This window comes from Anolis carolinensis, unplaced genomic scaffold (assembly GCF_035594765.1).
Source record: "Anolis carolinensis isolate JA03-04 unplaced genomic scaffold, rAnoCar3.1.pri scaffold_9, whole genome shotgun sequence".
Classification (NCBI taxonomy): domain Eukaryota; kingdom Metazoa; phylum Chordata; class Lepidosauria; order Squamata; family Dactyloidae; genus Anolis; species Anolis carolinensis.
This window is the reverse complement of record NW_026943820.1, coordinates 1,928,851-1,952,202: the sequence shown is the minus strand read 5'-3', so window position 1 is coordinate 1,952,202 and position 23,352 is coordinate 1,928,851. Positions and strand designations below refer to the sequence as shown.

Sequence of the window (23,352 nt, the reverse complement as noted above, 5' to 3'; positions counted from 1 at the left end):
CCTTTGCATTTTGGGTGAATTGCTATCCGGGCACAGGATTTGTGCTAGTGTTGTAGATGAAGGGAGAGATAACGCAAGAGAGATCCTTCTGAGAGGCCAAAAAGTCCGGTTTATTACATTCAGCTGAGTCCCTGGAAGTGGAATCTCTTCCAAAAAGCAAACCAGAGAGACGATCAAGGCGTTGACATTGCCTTTTATACATTTTCAGACAAAGAGCATGCTTCGACATACATCTCGTCATTAGTACGTCACTTCACATGCTTACATACATGGACATAAATATGCACAATCAGCATTTTCCTATCTAAGTACTCTTAAAAGCATGTAGCAAGTCACAGACACCAAAAGAGAGATCCATCAAGAGGCCACTCTTGACCTGTCAAGCTGTACTAGGAACCAATTCACACTGGAATGTATAGAAAACTGGCCCCGCTTCTCCCAGCTTGTCCTGTCAGCTTGTGCATCCCTAAAATTTAACACAGAGAGAGTCTGATTTTTCTATATTTCACTGCTTCTAATGTGCATACAATATATGTCTAAAAATCCATATTTTTCAGTTCCTCATCACTAGGAAAGACCTCACAGCCTCTGGGGATGCTTGCTATAAATGCAGGCAAAACGTCAGGAGAGAGTGCTTCTGGAACATGGCCAGACAGCCTGGAAAACACACAGCAACCCAGTGATTCCGGCCGTGAAAGCCTTCGACAACATAGAAATTAAACTCTCAGTGCTAGCACTACGCCTGGAGCAATGTGCCTAAAAATATCTCTCGCGTCGCATGGACTGCTCATGTGCCAGTGTGCTTTCTGGATCAAAGAGCAAAAGAGGAAGGTGGAATGGGGAAAAAAAAGCCCATATTGTTCCAAAACAGAGACCCTAAGCTTGCTTTCTGTCTGTAGAAACCAGCACTGGAGATGCAAACTGGAGAGATGCAACCGTTCCCGGCTTTGGCTCTTAAAAGTCTCATCCCTGCATTGCATCAATGCATTTGGACACTTCGCTTGGCAATAACAGCTGCAGCACCGTGACTCATAGAGCTGAGATGGGTGGAAAAAGCCAGGTTGGGAGGGAGGGAGGGGGAAGGAAGGGATGGATTGCCGTACATAGGAACCGGGAACCCGTGATCCCATGTCACTGCACAGATCTGGAAGGGATCCCCCCAGTCTCCCCGTCCACTTCTCTTTACGTCCTGCCGTGACCTGACACATCAATGGTTGCTTGCTTTGCCTTTTAGGCTCCGAAGATTCAGCAGAACTGGTAAGTTGGCTGCGATTTTGACTCTAGATCACTGTCCATGCCACTGATTTAGCTAAATGGTAGCTCTATCTAGATCAGGGGTCCCCAAACTAAGGCCCGGGGGCCGGATGCGGCCCATCGAAGCCATTTATCCGGCCCCCACAGCACAAGGGCAGAAGGGGGTTGGGCTAAATGACCCAAGGGGGTCTCTTCTTCTCTTACAACCACTATTATTATTATTATTATTATTATTATTATTATTATTATTATTATTATTATTATTAATATTGAGGCTGGGTGGCCATCTGTCAGGGATGCTTTGCTTGTGCTTTTGGTGCACAGAGGCAGAAGCGGATTGGATTCAATGGCCCAAGGGGTCTCTTCCAACCCTCTTTATTATTATTATTATTATTATTATTATTATTATTATTAATTATTATTATTAACATTGAGGCTGGGTGGCCATCTGTCAGGGGTGTTTTGCTTGTGCTTTCAGTGCACAAAGGCAGAAGAGGGTTGGACTCAATGGCCCAAGGGGTCTCTTCCAACCCTATTATTATTATTATTATTATTATTATTATTATTATTATTATTATTATTAACATTGAGGCTGGGTGACCATCTGTCAGGGGTGCTTTGCTTGTGCTTTTGGTGCACAAAGGCAGAAGGAGGTTGGACTAAATGGCACAAGGGGTCTCTTCCAACCCTATTATTATTATTATTATTATTATTATTATTATTATTATTATTGACATTGAGGCTGGGTGGCCATCTGTCAGGGGTGTTTTGCTTGTGCTTTCAGTGCACAAAGGCAGAAGAGGGTTGGACTCAATGGCCCAAGGGGGTCTCTTCCAACCCTATTATTATTATTATTATTATTATTATTATTATTATTATTATTATTATTGACATTGAGGCTGGGTGGCCATCTGTCAGGGGTGCTTTGCTTGTGCTTTCGGTGCACAAAGGCAGAAGGGGGTTGGACTCAATGACCCAAAGGGTCTCTTCCAACCCTCTTTTTATTATTATTGTTGTTGTTATTATTAATACTATTATTAATTATTGCTTGGTGGCCAACTATAGTCTGGCCCTCCTACGGTCCGAAGGATCGTGAACTGGCCCCCTGTTTAAAAAGTTTGGGGACCCCTGATCTAGATAATAATAAGAATATGTTATTATTATATATTATACTAGCTGTGCCCGGCCACGCGTTGCTGTGGCAAAGTGGTGGTGGTATTGGTTAAAAATTGTTGTGTAATTTTTATTTGACGTTATTTGTATTTTTAAATTAATTTTATTGTAAGTTATCTTTTTATTTATTACATTTTGTTATTTTCTTGTATTATTTTTAGTTATTTTCTGTTATTATAGTATTTTATTGTATTAATTTTTTACTGTTTTTAATTGTTTTTTAGTGTTTTTTATTATTTTTATTGGGTTGCTAGGAGACCAAGTTGGAGGAGCTTAGCCTTCTAACTGGCAGCAATTGGATAAAAGCAATTATTCCTCTCCCTCTAATTAGGACTTTATTTTTCTTTTCTTTTTGTTGTATCAACCTAGAGGCATGGATGAGGGGTTGTGCTGTCAATTTTCAAGGTTGTGGGGTGTTTACTTTTGTTGTTTTGTCCACTGCCGTGATGCCACCACTCTTTTATATATATAGATATAATAATATAATATATAATATTATTATAAAATATATATTAACATGAGCCCCCGGTGGCACAGACAGGCTTATAGCTGAGCTGCAGAACATGCGGACCGAAAGGTTGGCAGTTTGAATCCCGGGAGCGGGGTGAGCTCCTGCTGTTAGCCCCAGCTTCTGCCAACCTAACAGTTCAAAAACATGCAAATGTGAGTAGATCAATAGGTACCACGCAGTCATGCCAGTGGCCACATGACCTTGGAGGTGTCTACGGACAAAGCTGTCTCTTCATCTTGGAAATGGAGATGAGCACCAACCCCAGAGTTCGACACGACTAGACTTCATGTCTACTTTTACTTTACAACAGCAACAACAACAACAATAGCAGCACTTATCAGCAACAATTAGCAGCGCTAATTATTATTATGTACGCTGGAACTCAATTGACAGACCCAGTCTTTTAGACTCGGAACATGCCCATCTGTATTTTATAAAGTGTTTTTATGAATGTCTGATGTAATTTAATAACTTTTTAATTGATTCACAACGTATTGTACAATTTTATGTGTTTTATTGTAAGCCGCCCTGAGTCCCCTATTAGGTGAGAAGGGCGGGATATAAATATTGTAATAAATAATAAAATAAATAAATATAAATAATAGAGCCTGCATTACCTTCCTGCCGAAACGGTACCTATTGATCTACTCAAATTTGCATGTTTTGGAATTGCTAGGTTGGCAGAAGCTGGGGCTAACAGCGGGAGCTCACTCCGTTCCCCGGATTCGAACCTGTGACCTTTCAGTCTGCAAGTTCAGCAGCTCAAATTAGTGCAATATACTTCTAAAATAGGACTGGAACAAGAATAATATTTATTATTTATTATTTATTTGTTTGCTACATTTATGTGCCGCTCTACACATAATATAATATAATATACAATATTATATTATTAGCATAGTACAATACTGGCAATAAATTACTATATTGTACTATATGAATGTATGGTAATATTATATGTGAAATATAATATATAATTAATATTATTATATTGTATTATTAGTATATCATATTACAATATAATATTATGAATTTTATATGTATATACAATATGTTATAATTATTATATATTAAAGTGTGTGTGTGTGTGTGTGTGTGTGTGTGTGTGTGTATATATATATATATATATATATATATATATATATATATATATATATTATAATAAATTAGAACTGAGGAGCAATGTTGATGATAGATGGTACATTAAAAACCCGGTAATTGTATCTTGGAAAGTGTCACATGGAGTTTCAGCCACAAGACTCTCTTGTTTCCTTCCTTCCTTCCTTCCTTCCTTCCTTCCTTCCTTCCTTCCTTCCTTCCTTCCTTCCTTCCTTCCTTCCTTCCTTCCTTCCTTCCTTCCTTCCTCTATTATTTTGCAGTTCCTTTGTGAATAAGGAGGGAAAAACCAGTGCGAACGGCTGCGGTTTTGCACATCTCCAAGTGTGTCTGAATGGTGACTGCTGATAACTATTACCAACTGCCATGGGGACCGGGATGAGTAAGGTAACATTATTCTAAAACTTAACAAAAAGGAAGAAAGGGATATTTTGTAACATTCCTTTATGTGGGACTCACAGTTTTGCAATTTTGTGTGAAGAAGGCAGGAATCGTTAAACAGGTGGCAAAGAGGAGCAAATGTTAGGAGACAGGTGTAGAATGAGAGTAGAAGCTATGAGCTCAAATTCCACCTCTCCCATAAACTATTATTATTATTATTATTATTATTATTATTATTATTATTATTATTATTATTTTATTATGACACAGCAAACAAGATAGATATGCTGGATTTTGTATCACAGAATCACAAGTCGAACACTTCCCAGGTGTCTAGGACTATATTATTATTATTATTATTATTATTATTATTATTATTATTATTATCAACACAACGACGTTATATGGCACAGCAAACAAGATAGATATGCTGGATTTCGTTTCGCAAAACCACAAGTCGAACACTTCCCAAGTGTCTAGGACTGTGTGATGTATTTTCGGATGATGCGTGCAGATCCCAGTAGGGTGGCCTTTTGCAGTTGGCAGATGGTGATTTTGTCAATGTCTATTGTTTCCAAATGCCGGCTGAGATCTTTTGGCACGGCACCCAATGTGCCCATCACCACCGGGACCACCTGCACTGGTTTCTGCCAGAGTCTTTGAAGTTCAATCTTGAGGTCCTGATAGCGGCTGAGTTTTTCCTGTTGTTTTTCATCAATGCGACTGTCACCTGGGATGGCGACATCAATTATCCAAACCTTGTTCTTTTCCACAACTGTGATATCTGGTGTGTTGTGTTCCAGAACTTTGTCAGTCTGGATTCGGAAGTCCCACAGTATCTTTGCGTGCTCATTTTCCACGACCTTTGCTGGTTTGTGATCCCACCAGTTCTTTGCTGCTGGGAGGTGGTACTTGAGGCATAAGTTCCAATGGATCATTTGGGCCACACAGTTGTGCCTCTGTTTGTAGTCTGTCTGTGCAATTTTCTTACAGCAGCTGAGGAGATGATCCATGGTTTCGTCAGCTTCCTTGCAGAGTCTGCATTTTGGGTCATCAGCTGATTTTTCAATCTTGGCCTTAATTGCATTTGTCCTGATGTCTTGCTCCTGGGCTGCAAGGATCAGGCCGTCTGTCTCCTTCTTCAGGGTCCCATTCGTGAGCCATAGCCAGGTCTTCTATTATTATTATTATTATTATTATTAATGGCCTTTGTCCTGATGTCTTGCTCCTGGGCTGCAAGGATCAGGCCTTCTGTCTCCTTCTTCAGGGTCCCATTCGTGAGCCACAGCCAGGTCTTCTATTATTATTATTATTATTATTATTAATGGCCTTTGTCCTGATGTCTTGCTCCTGGGCTGCAAGGATCAGGCCTTCTGTCTCCTTCTTCAGGGTCCCATTCGTGAGCCAGAGCCAGATCTTCTCCTTATCAGCTTTTCCTTCAATTTTGTCAAGGAACTTTCCATGCAATGTTTTGTTGTGCCAGCTGTCAGCTCTAGTTTGTAGTGTGGCTTTCTTGTACTGGTTTTTTGTCTGCTGTGCTTTGAGGAGTTTCTGATTATTATTATTATTTTATTATGACACAGCAAACAAGATAGATATGCTGGATTTTGTATCACAGAATCACAAGTCGAACACTTCCCAGGTGTCTAGGACTATATTATTATTATTATTATTATTATTATTATTATTATTATTATTATTATTATTATTTACAAGATTTATATTCCACTCTTTTCATTCTGAAGGGGACTCAGAGCAGATCACAATGCACATATACACAGCAAAAAGTCATTAGACATACAGTAGAGTCTCACTTATCCAACATAAACGGGCCGGCAGAACGTTGGATAAGCGAATATGTTGGATAATAAGGATGGATTAAGGAAAAGCCTATTAAACATCAAATTAGGTTATGATTTTACAAATAAGGCACCAAAACATCATGTTATACAACAAATTTGACATAACAAATAGTTCAATACTCAGTAATGCTATGTTGTAATTACTGTCTTTGTCAGGACCCAGGCTGCAGAGCACCAATAGCCATGCGCAGAGGCCAGAATCTATCTAATATCTTTATTAAAGGAATATATAAAGTCAGTAAAAACAAGTGTAGAATATAGTTCAGGAGTAGACCTTTCAGGAAAGGTCAAATATAGTCCAGGAAAACAATGTCCAATATGTGATATTAAAGTCCAAAGTTATAATCCACTCCATCGAAACACACACTATTTGGCAAGCAATAGTGTGGGGAACTGTCCATAGTCTTTGAGGCTTAAGGTAAATCCAAAGGAAACTGGAAAACAAGGCTTGAATCTGAGAAGCAAGGTCCGTGGTTTAAAACGCAAGGCAAGGCAAGACTTGAAACTTGGCAAGATCACACTTGAAGCAAGGCAAACATGAATCAAGAACTGAGTCCATAGAAGTCCATGGTACAAGGCTGGGCTGGAAACTTGATCCGGGAACTGGGAACTGGAGTACGAAGTCTACACACGATCTCACTCCTCAAGCCGACGAATTGACTCCGCAAGGATTCCTTTGCGGGCAAACACCTATATAGGATCTTGTTTTCCCGCCAAGGAACACTTTCTCTGGGGAACAAGAAACGAAACCTAAACTGTGTCCAGATCCATGACTCCTTAAAGTTTCCCAAGGGAAACAGACTTAATCAGCTAATTGTCTGGCAGCTATCCTGGCGCTCCGGCGAGTCGCCTCTCGAGCGCCCCTATCTTGATTATAATAATCCCGGCGAGAAAATGGGGGAGATTTCTGCTCAAGGCTTGTTTGGCTGACTTCTGGTGGGCAAACATCTTGCAGGTGCAAGGGTTCCACTTCTGACTGAAGTGGTGGGAAACCCAAGTTTTCCTCTTCATCTGCCTCAATAGAACTAGGAACGGGACTACATGGCCCATGAGTCATCACAGTCTTTACTAATTTAGCACCAAAATATCACGATTTATTGAAAACATTGACTACAAAATGCGTTGGATAATCCAGAACGTTGATTAAACGAGTGTTGGATAATTGAGACTCTACTGTACGACATATATAGACAGACACAGAAGCAATTTAACATTTTCCAGCTTCCGGCTTCATGAGGCTATGCTCGATTTCGGCCACAGGGGGAGCTGCCGCTTCACCGTCCACTTGTGACACTGAGTCCTTGATGGAGTACTTCCTCATTCTTTCTGCACACTGCTGGGAGTTTTTTTTTTTATGGTGTCGTAAATTAGTTAAATTAGCCTCCCTGCATTAAGCTTTATTTTTGTATCTCCCCAATAAACAATCCCCCTGGGAAATAAGTGGCCAGACCTTGAAGCTGCGAGGCTGTTCAATGCTAATCAAGCTGGCCAATGGCAACATTCACACTTGCTGCAAACAGACAAAGAGTTCTTTCTTTTTTCCAGCCAGGATATCATTCCACAGATAGATCAACCCCATTTGCCTAGTTTCCAAGAAATCTCACAACCTCTGAGGATGCCTGCCATAGATGCAGGCGAAACGTCAGGAGAGAATGCTTCTGGAACATGGCCATACAGTGATTCCAGCCATGAAAGCCTTTGACAACACCATGCTTGCAATACTTGAGGGGCAAAGGAAAGGACGGGAACCTGTTTTGTTTCAGAGCCTTCATTCATGTCCGTTCCGTGCAAAATTTTGGCCAGGGATTAAAAATAGCCCCCTCGTGCATCATGTCACGGGTGCCGCTTTGCAGCCAAGTCCAGCGGCTGTTTGTTAGATTCGGCTGCTATAGAAACACTAAACACTGAGCCTTGGCATCTATCTCGACCTCAGGGGCCTATGCTTCTATAAAGTCACTCCGTATCTGTTTGGAAAGTCCTAGCAGAAAGAAAGGTCTTATTTTTGGATTTCTTATTGTGTTGCAAGAAGAACCAGATCTATCCACGAACCTAATTATTATTTTTCATCAATTTCTTAGGTTGTTGCGGGTCTGTACCTTGGAAACATCAGAGGTGAGTATTTTCCACTGCCTTCGCCTAGACCAGGGGTCCTCAAACTTTTAAAGCCGAGGGCCGGTCCACAATCCTTCAGACTGTTGAGGGGCCGAATTATCGTTTGGGGGGAAAAACGAACAAATTCCTATGCACACTGCACATATGTTATTTGTAGTGCAAAAAACAACAATAACAATGAAAGAACAATACAATATTTAAAAATGAAAATAATTTTAACCAACATAAACCTATCAGGATTTCAATAGGAAGTGTGGGCCTGCTTCTGGCCAATGAGATAGTCAGGTTAATTAGGATTGTTGTTGTTGTGTGTCTTTAAGTCATTTCAGACTTTGGGCAAGCTTAAGTCCAAAATTATTTATTTATTCATTTACTACATTTATTTACTACATTTATATCCCACCCTTCTCACCCCGGAGGGAATTCAGAGCAGCTGTATGTACATACAGTATATTATATTATTAGCATAGCACAATATTAGCATTATATATTACTACATTGAACTATACCACTATACTGTAATATTATATGTAATATATAACATATAATTAATATTATATGGTATTATTATTAGTATTATATTGTATAAAATGATAATATTATTATCAATATCATATGTATATACAATATATTATATTATTAAAACGGATATAAAAATATTATATTATAAATGAGGGCGGGGGCCAGGTAAATGACCTTGGAGGGCCGCATCCGGCCCCCGGGCCTTAGTTTGGGGACCCCTGGCCTAGACCAATGATGGGCAACCTTTTGCATTTGGTGTGTCAAAATTCACCAAAAAACCTAGCATGACTTGGGCGTTGTGTCACTTTGAGAAAAAAAAACAATAATTTCCCAATATATATAGTTTAAATAACAAAAATATATCATTGTAATATATAACTCTATTCAATAAATCAAAAACTATTTACTACCATTATTTCCATGTCCAACAATCTATGGTACCTCTTGCAATTTCCATGCTGATGTCTCCCTATTGTAGTTTCAATGTAGTCATGAATAATGAATAATATATTAATAATATAATAGTAATCATATGATAATATACTACAATAATAATAGAATGATATAATCTATATATATAAAAGGGTAATGAAATTTCGGCCTAGAACAAAACAACAAAACTACACATCCCAGAAAAACTAAACTTGGCAGCACATCCCCTCATCCATGCCTCTACATTCATACAACAAAAAGAAAAGAAAAATAAAGTCCTAATTAGAGGGAGAGAAATAATTGTTTTTATCCAATTGCTGCCAGTTATAAGGCTAAGCTCTGCCCACTTGGTCTCCTAGCAACCCACTCAGCCCAGGGGACAGGCAGAGTTAGGCCTCTTCCACACTGCCAATAAAATACAGATTATCTGATTTTAACTGGATTATATGGCAGTGTAGACTCAAGGCCCTTCCACACAGCTATGTAACCCATTTATAATGGACTTAATGTCAGGGGAAAACCTTTACCCTTTACCTTAACTACCACCAATTCCTCAATACTTTATTTCCCATACCACCAGACTTCACCACAGCAACGCGTGGCCGGGCACAGCTAGTGATTATATATAAATGTGATGTGCATAATTCCCATGGAGTAAACAACAAAACCACTGGACCAAATCACACCGAATTTGGCCACAAAAGACATAGTCATCCAATCAATCTGCATGCGGCAGCGTGTCAGCAAAAACGGCTAGACATGTCAATGCTGACACGCATGTCATAGGTTGGCCATTACTGTCCTAGAACAACGTTTCTCAACCTGGGGGTCGGGACCCCTGGGGGGGGGGTCACGAGGGGGGTCTCAGAGCAGTCACCAAATATCATATTTCTTACGGTCTTAGGAACCCAAATTCCTTCCAATATTTTCTGTTGGTCATAGGGGTTCTGTGTGGTAAGTTTGGCCCAATTCTATCATTGGTGGGGTTCAGGGACTCTTTGATCGTTGATGAACTATAAATCCCAGCAACTACAACTCCCAAATGTCACGGTCTATTTTCCCCAAACTCTACCAGTGGCATACTGAATATTGGTGCCAAGTTTGGTCCAGATCCATCATTGTTTTGAGTCAATCGTGCTCTCTGGATGTTGGTGAACTACAACTCCCAAACTCAAGGTCAATGCTCACCAAACCTTTCCAGTATTTTCTGCTGGGAGTTCTGTGTGCCCGATTTGGCTGAATCCCATCGTTGGTGGAGTTCAGAATGCTCTATGATTGTAGCTGGACTATAAATCCCAGCAACTACAACTCCCAAATGTCAAGGTCTATTTCCCGCAAACTCTACCAGTGTTCCCATTTGGGCATGTTGGGTATTGGTGCCGAGTTTGGTCCAGAACCATCATCGTTTGAGTCCACAGTGCTATCTGGATGTAGGTGAACTACAACTCCCAAACTCAAGTTGGGGTTTGCAGTGTTAGTGAGGTGCCACTTGGCAGAGGAGGCGAAAGACCTGGGAAAAATACAGCTCCCGGGACTCTATACGTAGCATTAGGTGTGGCAGTTCAACTAGTATCAAACTGCACTAATTCCACAGTGTAGAAGGGCAGGGATAAATGTTCTAGTTCACAGTCTGGTTTTCCATCTGAAGATTTTCAACTGTTTGCTCAATCTGGGTCTTTGGGAACCTTTTGTCTCCTTCCAGATTCTGAGGACAGAGAAAACCTGGCGAAGAACGGCATCACACACATCTTGTCGGTGCATAACAACGCCAAACCTGTGTTGGAAGTAAGTGCAAGTGGAGGGTTTTGCAATACCTATACATACATACATATATACCTCGGAAAGCAAAGGCTTCACTATCTCAGCCATCTATGCGGATGGTGATGGATTATTTCAAATTTTAGAATTCCGGACAAGAGATGCTCAAGGTGTATTGCCGTTAGAGGGCAGCACAGCCTCACAACTCATTCATTGCGTGGCTAAGAAAACCCTATGGAATTCAGGAGGTCACCCTAAGTCGATAGGCAACTTGAAGGCACAAATAAATTTCATGTCCACTTTGGAGTCTTCCTTGATTGAAGAAATCCTGCGAAATTCACAGGGTTGCCATAAGTCAACAGGCAATTTAAGGACACAAACACATAGCAAATGCCATGCAATGTAGAACTGCATTGCCTTCTAATGGCAGTGATATTTCAGTTTCTCTATTTGGATTTTTTTTTTTTGTAGGCGATGTTTGTGTGCATCCAGACCGTACAATTAATGCAGTTTGATACCACTTAAATTGCCCTGGCTCGATGCTATGAAACCCTGGGAGATGTGGTTTTGCATAAGACATTCGCCCTTCTCTGCAAAAGAATGCAGAGAAGATTACAAACCTTCAAGAACTACAACTCCCATGAATCCCTAACATTGAGCCATGGTGGTTAAAGTGTCGTCAAACTGCATTAATCCTAGAGTGTGGACCAGGCATGGGCACACTTGGGCCCTCCAGGTGTTTTGGACTGCAACTCCCACAACTCCCACAATTCCTAACAGCTGGAATCAAAACACCTAGAGGGCCCGATGACGAATCAGGACCAGACTTGGCACACAGAGCCCCCATGACCCACTCTACATCCTGGGGAGGGTTGGAAGAGTTTGGACCATGGATGATGGGACTTGCAATACCTTCACTCACTTCCTAAGACCACTGTGGCTATTACCAATGATTGATCAAGACCAAACTTGGCACACAAAGCCCACATGACCCACTCTACACCCTGGTGTGGTTTGGAGGGGGATGGACTATGGATGATGGGACTTGCAATACCTTCACTCGCTTCCTCAGAGCACTGCGACTCCCACCAATGATGAATCAGTACCAAACTTGGCACACAGAGCTGCCATGACCTACTCTACATCCTAGTGCAGTTTGGTAGAGTTTGGACCATAGACGATGGGACTTGCAATACCTTCACTCACTTCCTCAGAGCACTTCCTCAGAGCCAATGATGAATCAGTGTCAAACTTGGCACACAGAGCCCCCATGACCCACTCTACATTCTGGTGCGGTTTGGAAGAGTTTGGACCATGGACGATGGGACTTGGAATACCTTCGTTCACTTCCTGAGAGCACTGTGACTCCAACCAATGATGAATCAGTACCAAACTTGGCACACAGAGCCCTTGTGACCCACTCTGCATCCTGATGTGGTTTGGTAGAGTTTGGACCATGGACGATGGGACTTGCAATACCTTCACTCACTTTCTCAGAGCACTGCAACCACACAGTCATGTGGATCACATGCTGTCTCTAATATAACAAAATCATCCGCCTTGAGTGTGGCAACCAACCATTGCATCGTCATCATTGGCTATGTTGTTCTATGGGGCCAGTCCCACTCAACCCTGTTTTTTTAAAAAATTGCATCAAAATATATATTTTTGCAAAAATATTGCACCAGCAAAATCTCCCGGGTGGAAGCCAATGTCTCACGTCTCCAAGTGTCATCTCAACCTTACTGTCCTCATGTGAATTATTTTGCTTTTTGAAATGCATCAAAATATATATATTTGCAAAAAACGTTGCACCAGCAAAATCTCCAAAGTGGAAGCCTCCAAGTTGTCCCGGGTCTGGAACTCGAATAAGGCGCAAACTATGCTCCCCAAAGTGCCTGTCCTAACCCTGGGAATGGGACCCCTTTCTTGGCCCTTGGCCAGAAGGAGGTGCATGGGAACGGCGCTTGGCTCTGCAGTTCTTTGGCTAAATCTGCCATTGGCATGTTGCTCAATGAAGCCCATGCCTTTCCAGTTCCTCTTTTTGCTCTTGTCTTTCTCCAGCTTCCTTCGGCCCATGATGTCGTAAGACCTCTGCGTGTGGATTCGCCATCTGTCTGGCAATGTTGGGAGACATAGACCATCAGACATGGCCTAAACTGTTGTAAATCACACCAGGATATAGAGTGGGTCATGAGGGCCCTGTGTGCCAAGTTTGGTACTAATTGGTCATTGGTGGGAGTTGCAGTGCTCTTAGGAAGCGAGTGAAGGTATTGCAAGTCCCATCGTCCATGGTCCAAACTCTTCCAAACCACACCAGGGTGTAGAGTGGGTCATGAGGGCTCTGTGTGCCAAGTTTGGTCTCGATCAGTCATTGGTGGTGGAATTGGTCATTGGTGGGAGTTGCAGTCTTCTCAGGAAGCGAGTGAAGTTATTGCAAATCCCATCGTCCATGGTCCAAACTCTTCCAAACTACACCAGGGTGTAGAGTGGGTCATGAGGGCTCTGTGTGCCAAGTTTGGTCTCGATCAGTCATTGGTGGTGGAATTGGTCATTGGTGGGAGTTGCAGTGCTCTCAGCGAGTGAAGGTATTGCAAGTCCCATCGTCTATGGTCCAAACTCTTCCAAACCACACCAGAGTGTAGAGTGGGTCATGGGAGCCACAGTGCTCTGAGGAAGCAAGTGAAGGTATTGCAAGTCCCATCGTCCATGGTCCAAACTCTTCCAACTCACACCAGGTTGTAGAGTGGGTCATGAAGGCTCTGTGTGCCAAGTTTGGTTTTGCTTTGTCATTGGTGGGAGTCGCAGTGCTCTCAGGAAGCGAGTGAAGGTATTGCAAGTCCCATCGTCCATGGTCCAAACTCTTCCAAACCACACCAGTATGTAGAGTGGGTCATGGGAGCCACAGTGCTCTGAGGAAGCGAGTGAAGGTATTGCAAGTCCCATCGTCCATGGTCCAAACTCTTCCAAACCACACCAGAGTGTAGAGTGGGTCATGGGAGCCACAGTGCTCTGAGGAAGCAAGTGAAGGTATTACAAGTCCCATCGTCCATGGTCCAAACTCTGCCAACTCACACCAGGTTGTAGAGTGGGTCCTGAGGGCTCTGTGTGCCAAGTTCGGTTTTGCTTCGTCATTGGTTGAAGTCGCAGTGCTCTCAGGAAGTGAGTGAAGGTATTGCAAGTCCCATTGTCCATTGGCAAGTCCCATTGGCAAGGACTTACATGACCTAGGAGGTGTCTATGGACAACACCGACTCCTTGGCTTAGAAATAGAGATGAGCACCACCACAGAGTCAGACACGACTAGACTTAATGTCAAGGGAAAACCATTACCTTTACCTATGAGTCTACACTGCCATATAATCCACTTCAAAGCAGATAATCTGGATTTTATACGGCAGTGTAGAAGGGACCCTAGTTTCAGTTTGGAAACATCAACGAAACCTGGAACATTCTCCAGTCCTGAGTAAATATTTCAGTCTTGACTCTTTTGCTTCCATTTCAGGACATGACATACCTTTGCATATCGGCCTCGGACTCCTCAAACCAAAACCTGTAAGTCTTCCTTGCCATTATTTTCTACCTTAGTCGACACTACAATTCCCTTGTTTTTGTTTATGACATGTTAGCTGGCCCTGATTGTTTCCTGTCAATGTATAGTTGAAGGCTTTCATGGCCAGAATCCCTGGGTTATTGTGCATATTGTGCTCCAGAAGCATTCTGTCCTGACATTTTGCCCACATCTATGGCAGGCATCCTCAGAGGTTGCGAGGTATGTTTCCTGCCATTTAGAGTTCATGGGTTAGTATTCTTTCCGTAGCCCTTCTTCCATGATGATTGGTGGAATATAGACGCTATCATATAGAAATGATTCCAAGACTTGTTTACAAATTGCCCGATAAGTAAAACCTGAGAAAGTCAACAAAGCCCATCTTCAGCATTATTAGGTTGATAGTTTTCTTTTTTAAAAAGAGAAATGTGTGCAATCATAACATGCTTCCAAGCAATGGCCCAAAGGAAGGAAGTTTGGCTCTAAAAAAGGCTATTTTTTGCACAGCGATGGAAGACGTGGTGTTTCACAATCGTGGTGTGCTTAGAAAAGACGTTCCGAGAAGCAAAAGGAGAAGGGGACTGATTTGAACAAATTTGAGATTGAAATCTGGGCAGCGAGCTTTGGGACGCGTCGCCCTTGCAGCAAAGTGTGGAAGGAATGGTTGGCTTCCCAAAAGGACGGTGATGCTCAAAGCACCAAACCAAAACCCTGAACTCTTGGCTTGTTGATCTAGAACAGGGATCCTCAAACTTTTTAAGCCGAGGGCCGGTCCACAATCCTTCAGACTGTTGAGGGGCCGGATTATCATTTAAAAAAAAAATACAAATTCTGATGCACACTGCACATGTCTTATTTGTAGTGCAAAAACAACAACAACAAGAAGAAGAACAATGAAAGAACAATACATTATTTAAAAATAAAAACAATTTTAACCAACATACATTGATCAGGATTTCAATGGGAAGTGTGCTCCTGCTTCTGGCCAGTAAGATAGTCAAGTTAGTTAGGGTTGTTGTTGTTGTTGTTGTTGTTGTTGTTTGCCTTCAAGTCATTTCAGACTTTGGGCGAGCCTAAGTCTAAAATTTATTTATTTATTATTTATTTATTTACTGCATTTATTTACTACATTTGTATCACACCCTTCTCACCCCAAAGGGGACTCAGAGTGGCTTACAAATTATATGTACATACAATATATTATATTATTAGCATAGCACAATATTAGCATTAGATATTACTATATTGAACTATACCACTATCCTGTAATATTATTAGTAATATTATATGTAATATAGAATATATAATTAATATTATTATATGATATTATTATTAGTGTTATATTGTATTACATTATAATATTATTATCAATATTATATGTATATACAATATATTATATTATAAAACTGAGGGCGGGGGCCAGGTAAATGACCTTGGAGGGCCACATCCGGCCCCCGGGCCTTAGTTTGGGGACCCCTGATCTAGAACATGGTTATTTCGATGTGCATTCGAATAAATGGTTTCGGTTAGTTATTAGTTGCCACAACTACTGCACTTTATCACACTCCATTCTTATTGATTGAACTTTGTAATGTGATCCTTAGAGTCTGCTGAATTTTATCTTACAGTTTGTATATTACGTTCAGACTCTTAATGTTCTAATGTTTTGATGTTGATGTTTTATGCTGGTTTGTATGTTTATACAGTAGAGTTTCACTTATCCAACACTCGCTTATGCAACGTTCTGGATTATCCAAGCCATTTTTGTAGTCAATGATATGCTGGATTTCGTATCACAAAATCACAAGTCGAACACTTCTCAAGTGTCTCGGACTGTGTGATGTATTTTCGGATGATGCGCGCAGATCCCAGTAGGGTGGCCTTTTGCAGTTGGCAGATCGTGATTTTGTCAATGTCTGTTGTTTCCAAATGCCGGCTGAGATCTTTTGGCACGGCACCCAGTGTGCCCATCACCACCGGGACCACCTGCACTGGTTTCTGCCAGAGTCTTTGAAGTTCAATCTTGAGGTCCTGATAGCGGTTGAATTATTGTTGTTGTTGTTGTTGTTGTTATTATTATTATTATGGTCTACCCTAGCTCTATGATTCAGTGCTGCTGTTGCTTTTTATTATTGTTATTGTTGTTATTCTTATTACTATTACTATTAGGTTCTCTTCTAGGCCTAGGATTCATAGTTGCTGTTGTTGTTCTTACGGTCTTTTCTAGCTCTAGGATTCATTGTTGCTGTATTATTATTATTATTATTATTATTATTATTATTATTATTATTATTATTATTATTTTGGGCTGTCTGGCCATGTTCCATGAGCTTTCTCTCTTGCAGTTTCACCCACATCTGTGGCAGGCATCCTCAGAGGTTGTGAGGATGCCTGCCACAGATGCGGGGCTTCTGGAACATGGCCATACAGCCCGAAAGACTTCCAGCAACCCAAACCATTCTGAAGTTTTTTCCTTCTGTTTCCCCAGGATCCAACATTTCAAGGAGAGCATCCGGTTCATCCACGAATGCCGGCTGCACGGCGGAGGGTGCCTCATCCACTGGTGAGCAACCTCATTCGGGGCAGAGCTTCCTGGCGGGAGATCCCTTTTCAATTGGGCATCTCTGGAGATGTTGCTTCCTTGGTTTTTCCGCTGCAGCTTGGCCGGGGTCTCCCGCAGCACCACGCTTTTGGTGGCCTACCTCATGACCGTCACCGACTTCGGGTGGGAAGAATGCCTGGCCGCCACCAAAGCCGTCCGCTCCTACGTCAGCCCCAACTTCGGCTTCCAGGAGCAGCTGCAGGAGTACGAGTCGACTTTGCTCAAGGAGGTAAATATATGTATATATATATATATACACACACACATGAAGCGGGATAAACTACTGAGCTGCTGAACTTCCTGTCCAAAAGTTTGGTGGTTTGAATCCAGGGAGTGGGGTGAGCGTCTGCTGTTAGCCCCAGCTTCGGCCAACCTAGCAGTTTGAAAACATGCAAATGTGAGTAGATCACTAGGTACTGCAAGTAGCTGAACTTGGCAGAACGAAAGGTTGGCGGTTTAAATTCGAGAAGCGGGGTGAGCTCTGGCTGTTAGCCCCAGCTTCTACCAACCTAGCAGTTTGAAAACACGCAAATGTGAGTAGATCGCTAGGTACTGCATGTAGCTGAACTTGGCAGAACGAAAGGTCAGTGGTTTGAATCCAGGGAGCGGGGTGAGCTCTGGCTGTTAGCCCCAGCTTCTGCCAACCTAGCAGTTTGAAAACATGCAAATGTGAGTAGATCACTAGGTACTGCAAGTAGCTGAACTTGGCAGAACGAAAGGTCAGCGGTTTGAATCCAGGGAGCATGGTCAGCGCCCGCTGTTAGCCGTAGCTTCTGCCAACCTAGCAGTTTGAAAACATGCAAATGTGAGTAGATCACTAGGTACTGCAAGTAGCTGAACTTGGCAGAACGAAAGGTCAGCGGTTTGAATCCAGGGAGCATGGTCAGCGCCCACTGTTAGCCGTAGCTTCTGCCAACCTAGCAGTTTGAAAACATGCAAATGTGAGTAGATCACTAGGTACTGCAAGTAGCTGAACTTGGCAGAACGAAAGGGTCAGCGGTTTGAATCTAGGGAGGGGGGTGAGCTCTGGCTGTTAGCCCCAGCTTCTGCCAACCTAGCAGTTTGAAAACACGCAAATGTGAGTAGATCACTAGGTACTGCAAGTAGCTGAACTTGGCAGAACGAAAGGGTCAGCGGTTTGAATCTAGGGAGCGGGGTGAGCTCTGGCTGTTAGCCCCAGCTTCTGCCAACCTAGCAGTTTGAAAACATGCAAATGTGAGTAGATCACTAGGTACTGCAAGTAGCTGAACTTGGCAGAACGAAAGGTCAGCGGTTTGAATCCAGGGAGCATGGTCAGCGCCCGCTGTTAGCCGTAGCTTCTGCCAACCTAGCAGTTTGAAAACATGCAAATGTGAGTAGATCACTAGGTACTGCAAGTAGCTGAACTTGGCAGAACGAAAGGTGGGCAGTTCAAATCCGGGGAGCGGGGTGAGCGCCCGCTGTTAGCCCCAGCTTCCGCCAACCTAGCAGTTTGAAGACATGCAAATGTGAGTAGATCACTAGGTACTGCAAGTAGCCGAACTTGGCAGAACGAAAGGTGGGCAGTTCAAATCTGGGGAGTGGGGTGAGCTCTGGCTGTTAGCCCCAGCTTCTGCCAACCTAGCAGTTTGAAATCATGCAAATGTGAGTAGATCACTAGGTACTGCAAGTAGCTGAACTTGGCAGAACGAAAGGTCGGCAGTTCAAATCTGGGGAGCGGGGTGAGCTCCTGCTGTTAGCCCCAGCTTCTGCCAACCTAGCAGTTTGAAAACACGCAAATGTGAGTAGATCAATAGATACCACTCAGGTGGGAAGGTAACGGTGCTCCATGTAGTCATGCCGGCCACACAACCTAGGAAGTGTCTAAGGACCACACTGGCTCTTCGGCTTAGAAATGAGATGAGCACCAACCCCCAGAGTCGGACTTTTAATATGACTTCTGGTTTGCGCAAATCTTGTGTCGCTTTTTAAATCCGGTTTGCAAATAAGCCAAGGAATCACGAAGATAAAGAGAGAGCGATGATGAGAGGGAGAGACAATAGGTTAACTGCAGAATATAACAACAATAACAATAACATGATAAAACTTTATTTATATACCGCCCTATCTTCTCAGGGAACTCAGGGCGGTTTCCAACATGATAAAAACAATACACAATAAAAACAGAACAGTACAACAATTTAAAATAATACAAATGGTAAACATAAATACACAACATATGATCCAAATAATGAAAAAAAAACTAGTAACAAAACTAGTAACCAAAAGAAAAACTAGTAGCAAAAAGTAGCGTCATTGCTGAGAGCCAAAGCAAAGGTCACGTGAGGATGGCATGATGCAAGCGTCACACGTGTGTGGGCTCCTCCGCCACCTCCACCTGGGATCCTGTGTGAACTCTCATCATTGATGCCCTCGACTCTTGGGGGACTTCCAGAGGAAATTTCAGGTTGTTTTGCTTGCAACGAAACATCTGCATATTATTGGCAACCGAAACCAATATGTTCGAAACGAGTGAGCACTCCGCTCTCGATGAGAAAAGGAGGCAAGCGAGCATGTTGACGGAGATGCCATGCTTTCAGTTGCGTGTCAGAAACAGAGGCACACGGACCAAACTTGGAACACAGATCCGACATGGACAACTGGGAATACAGCTGGGATCTGGAGGTGGTTGTCTTTTAATGCTGGGAGTTGTAGTTCACCCTTATATTCAGGGAGCACCAAACCCAGCCAATGACAGATCTGGACTAAACTTGGCACACAGACCCGACATGGACAACTGTGAATACAGATGGGGTCCTGGGATGGTTATCTTTTAATTCTGGGAGTTGTAGTTCTCCCTTATATCCAGAGAGCACCAAACCCAGCCAATGACAGATCTGGACCAAACTTGGCACAGAGACCCGACATGGCCAACTGTGAATACAGGTGGGATCTGGGGATGGTTGTCTTTTAATTCTGGGAGTTGTAGTTCTCCCTTATCCAGAGAGCACTGAACCCAGCCAACGACAGATCTGGACCAAACTTGGCACACAGACCCGACATGGACAACTGTGAATACAGATGGGATCCTGGGATGGTTATCTTTCAATTCTGGGAGTTATAGTTCACCTTTATATTCCAAGAGTTCTGAACCCAGCCAACGACAGATCTGGACCAAACTTGACACACAGACCCAACACGGATAACTGTGAATACAGGCAGAGATTGGGGGTGATTGCTCTGGTAATATGGGAGTTGTAGTTCACCCTTATCCAGAGAGCACTGAACTCAGCTGACAACGACAGAACTGGACAAAACTTGGCACACAGACCCGACATGGACAACTGTTAAATGAAGCTATTCTGTTCTGTTCATTAAATCAATAGTGTAAATATATCTCTAGTTTGTGGGTTCATCTTCATGAATCAGGAACTGCGAATTGGTGGAAATCCAAGTCGGCATGAATCCTTCACCCTTTCCCAGATCCTTAGTCCTTCCTCCAGCATTGCGCATATATATATATATCTCTCTGCAGCGTTGCAAATATGGAACCTACTACGTCATCCTTGTGCATTGCATTGTGCATTTCTCAGTCCATGGATAGGGAGACCCTGCCATATCCAAAGAGCTTGCATATTTCCAGGAATGTAGCGCCCGCTTATAGTTTAACATTTAACCCTGCACCAAATGGGATGTCCTGCTGCGAGGCCACATGGCTGGTGGTTCCCCCAAGCATTTTGGTTTGGCTGGAGAGCCTTGTCCTTTGGGGGAATCCCACGCTCAGGGCTTTTGCAACTTGTGTTGGGCATTTTTCTCTTACATAGATTGGAATACTATGTCTTTTGTGGCCGAATTTGGTGTGATTTGGTCCAGTGGTTTTGTTGTTTACTCCATGGGAATTACACACGTTACATTTTTATATCTAGACTAGCTTGGGGACCCGCCGGTGCCCGGGTATTTTGAGAAACTTATGTAGCAAGTTTGTCCAGATCCGAAGTTGGCTGGGTTCAGTGCTATCTGTATAGGGGTGAACTACAACTCCCAGAGCCAAAGGACAATCACCCCGAAACTCTGCCTGTATGCTCAGTTGGGCATGATGGGGCAGTGTGCCAAGTTTGGTCCAGATCCGATGTTGGCTGGGTTCAGTGCTGTCTGTATAAAGGTGAACTACAACTTCCAGAGCAAGAAGTGAGTGAAGCTACTTGGTCCATCCTCCTCCAATCTGCCCCAGGACGGAAAGGGGTTCATGGTGGTTCTGTGTGCCAAGTTTGGTTCAGTTCCGTCACTGGTGGGCATCGCAGTGGCCTGTGGGAGTCGTAGCGATTGAAAGTACTACAAATCCCATCACCCATGGTCCATCATCTCGCAAATGGCACCAGGACATAAAGTGCATCATGGGGGTTAAGTGTGTCAAGTTTGGGCCAGGTCCATCATTCCTGGTGGTCACAGTGGCCTGTGATAGTGGCGGCCAATCAGAAAGCTGCCACATACTCCGCCACATACATACATACCTGCATACATACAAACACTGACTTTTATTATATAGATAGATTGCATTATAACATCAAACTGTGTATCATACAAAAAAGTAGAAAAAACCTTTAAGTCTATAAAACAGGCATGGGCCAACTTCGGCCCTCCCTCCAGGTGTTTTGGACTTCAACTCCCACCATTCCTAAAACACCTGGAGGGAAGGCTGAAGTTGGCCCATGCCTGGTATAGATGCACCCAACGTGGTCTCTGTCTCTCCCCTGCCTTCTTGACTAAACTCCTTTGGGACTTTTGTCGTGTTCCTTGCAGTACCGAGATTGGATCCGGCAGGAATATGGGAAGAACCCACTGAAGGACCAAGAGGAGGTCCAGCACTTGCTGACCCTGCAAGAGGAGAAGGCCGGAGAGCAGCCAAGCGGACTGAGCGAAGGCAACTGGATCAACCGTCCGGACCCCGTCGGCCCTCCGCCTCATGCGCCTTATGCCAGCAGCAGCCGTCGGTGGATGAACAGATAACCAAGGCTCCAGTATTTTGGACTATGATGCCTTCCTTACTGGGATGTGTAGTCCAGAGCCTTCACAGGTTTGGGAACGCTGCCTTAAAGAACTGAGAGCAATGTGCTTTTCTGTGTTGCTTTGCCTGTGTTGCTACAACAGAGCCAATAGATTAGGTCCATCTTACAGATGTTCCAGGTGGTTTTGAGCCAAATCCAGTTGTGTTTTCTTACTGGTTAAAGTACAACACAATTGGGTTTCTCCAAGTTGCAGTAGAAGAGCACAGAAGTCCTGAATGGCAGTTGGATGCATCCAAACTTAGGGTGCATCTAAACTCTAAAAATAATGCAACGTGACACCAAAATATCAACGAAGCCATCCACATCCACTCAAACGAAACCTTCGAAATGCAACAGTGCCGAGGTCTGTTTCTACTGTTTCTAAGAGGTCAATAAACAGAAGATAGCGTGATCATGCTTGTTGATAGGCATGCACAGGTGACATGGAAAGCTTTTATCCTCAGAAGAAATGTTTGGACTTGTGAATCTGTCAAATCATGCCCAAATGATAGAGCAATGTAGTATTTGGAGACCAAAATCAAGCAAAACTCTCCATTGTTCCGTATGTGACGTCCCCATGGCATTGGTAGAAGAGACTTGAAAACATGTGGTTTGAAAAGACATTTTTTCCCAGTGTTTTGTTGTGGAAATATCATACGTTTGCAAGAAACGTGGTCTCAAGGTAATGTTTTTGAAGCCACCCTAGGAACACTGCAAATAAACAATGTTGGGTTCTATCATGGAGAAAAAAAAATGGAAAACCAGTGCAATAAAAGCATTTCTTTAAACATCAGGATCTATTTTTTATTCTGAGCAACGTTAAATGCAGTCGTACATCTTACAAATACTAATAAACATGTGGAATAGAGATAGTTTATCCGTTTAGGGTTCTAGTTGGAAAATAATAATACAGTAGAGTCTCACTTATCCAAGTCTCGCTTATCCAAGCTTCTGGATTATCCAAGCCATTTTTGTAGTCAACGTTTTCAATATATTGTGATATTTTGGTGCTAAATTCGTAAATACAGTAATTACAACATAACATTACTGCGCATTGAACTACTTTTTCTGTCAAA

The 23,352-nt window shown here is 42.8% G+C and overlaps 1 protein-coding gene across 1 annotated transcript; it reads left to right on the top strand.

Moving 5' to 3' along the window:
- Positions 1 to 814: 814 nt before the first annotated feature.
- LOC100551628 (dual specificity protein phosphatase 22-A) lies at positions 815 to 23,069 on the top strand. Its single transcript, XM_003227118.4, has 8 exons — positions 815 to 1,257; positions 4,318 to 4,441; positions 8,376 to 8,409; positions 11,066 to 11,148; positions 14,627 to 14,676; positions 17,160 to 17,234; positions 17,331 to 17,502; positions 22,032 to 23,069. Exons 2-8 carry the CDS (start codon positions 4,421 to 4,423, stop codon positions 22,236 to 22,238), a joined length of 642 nt encoding a protein of 213 aa, XP_003227166.1. The 5' UTR covers positions 815 to 1,257; positions 4,318 to 4,420; the 3' UTR covers positions 22,239 to 23,069.
- The last annotated feature ends 283 nt before the right edge of the window (positions 23,070 to 23,352 follow it).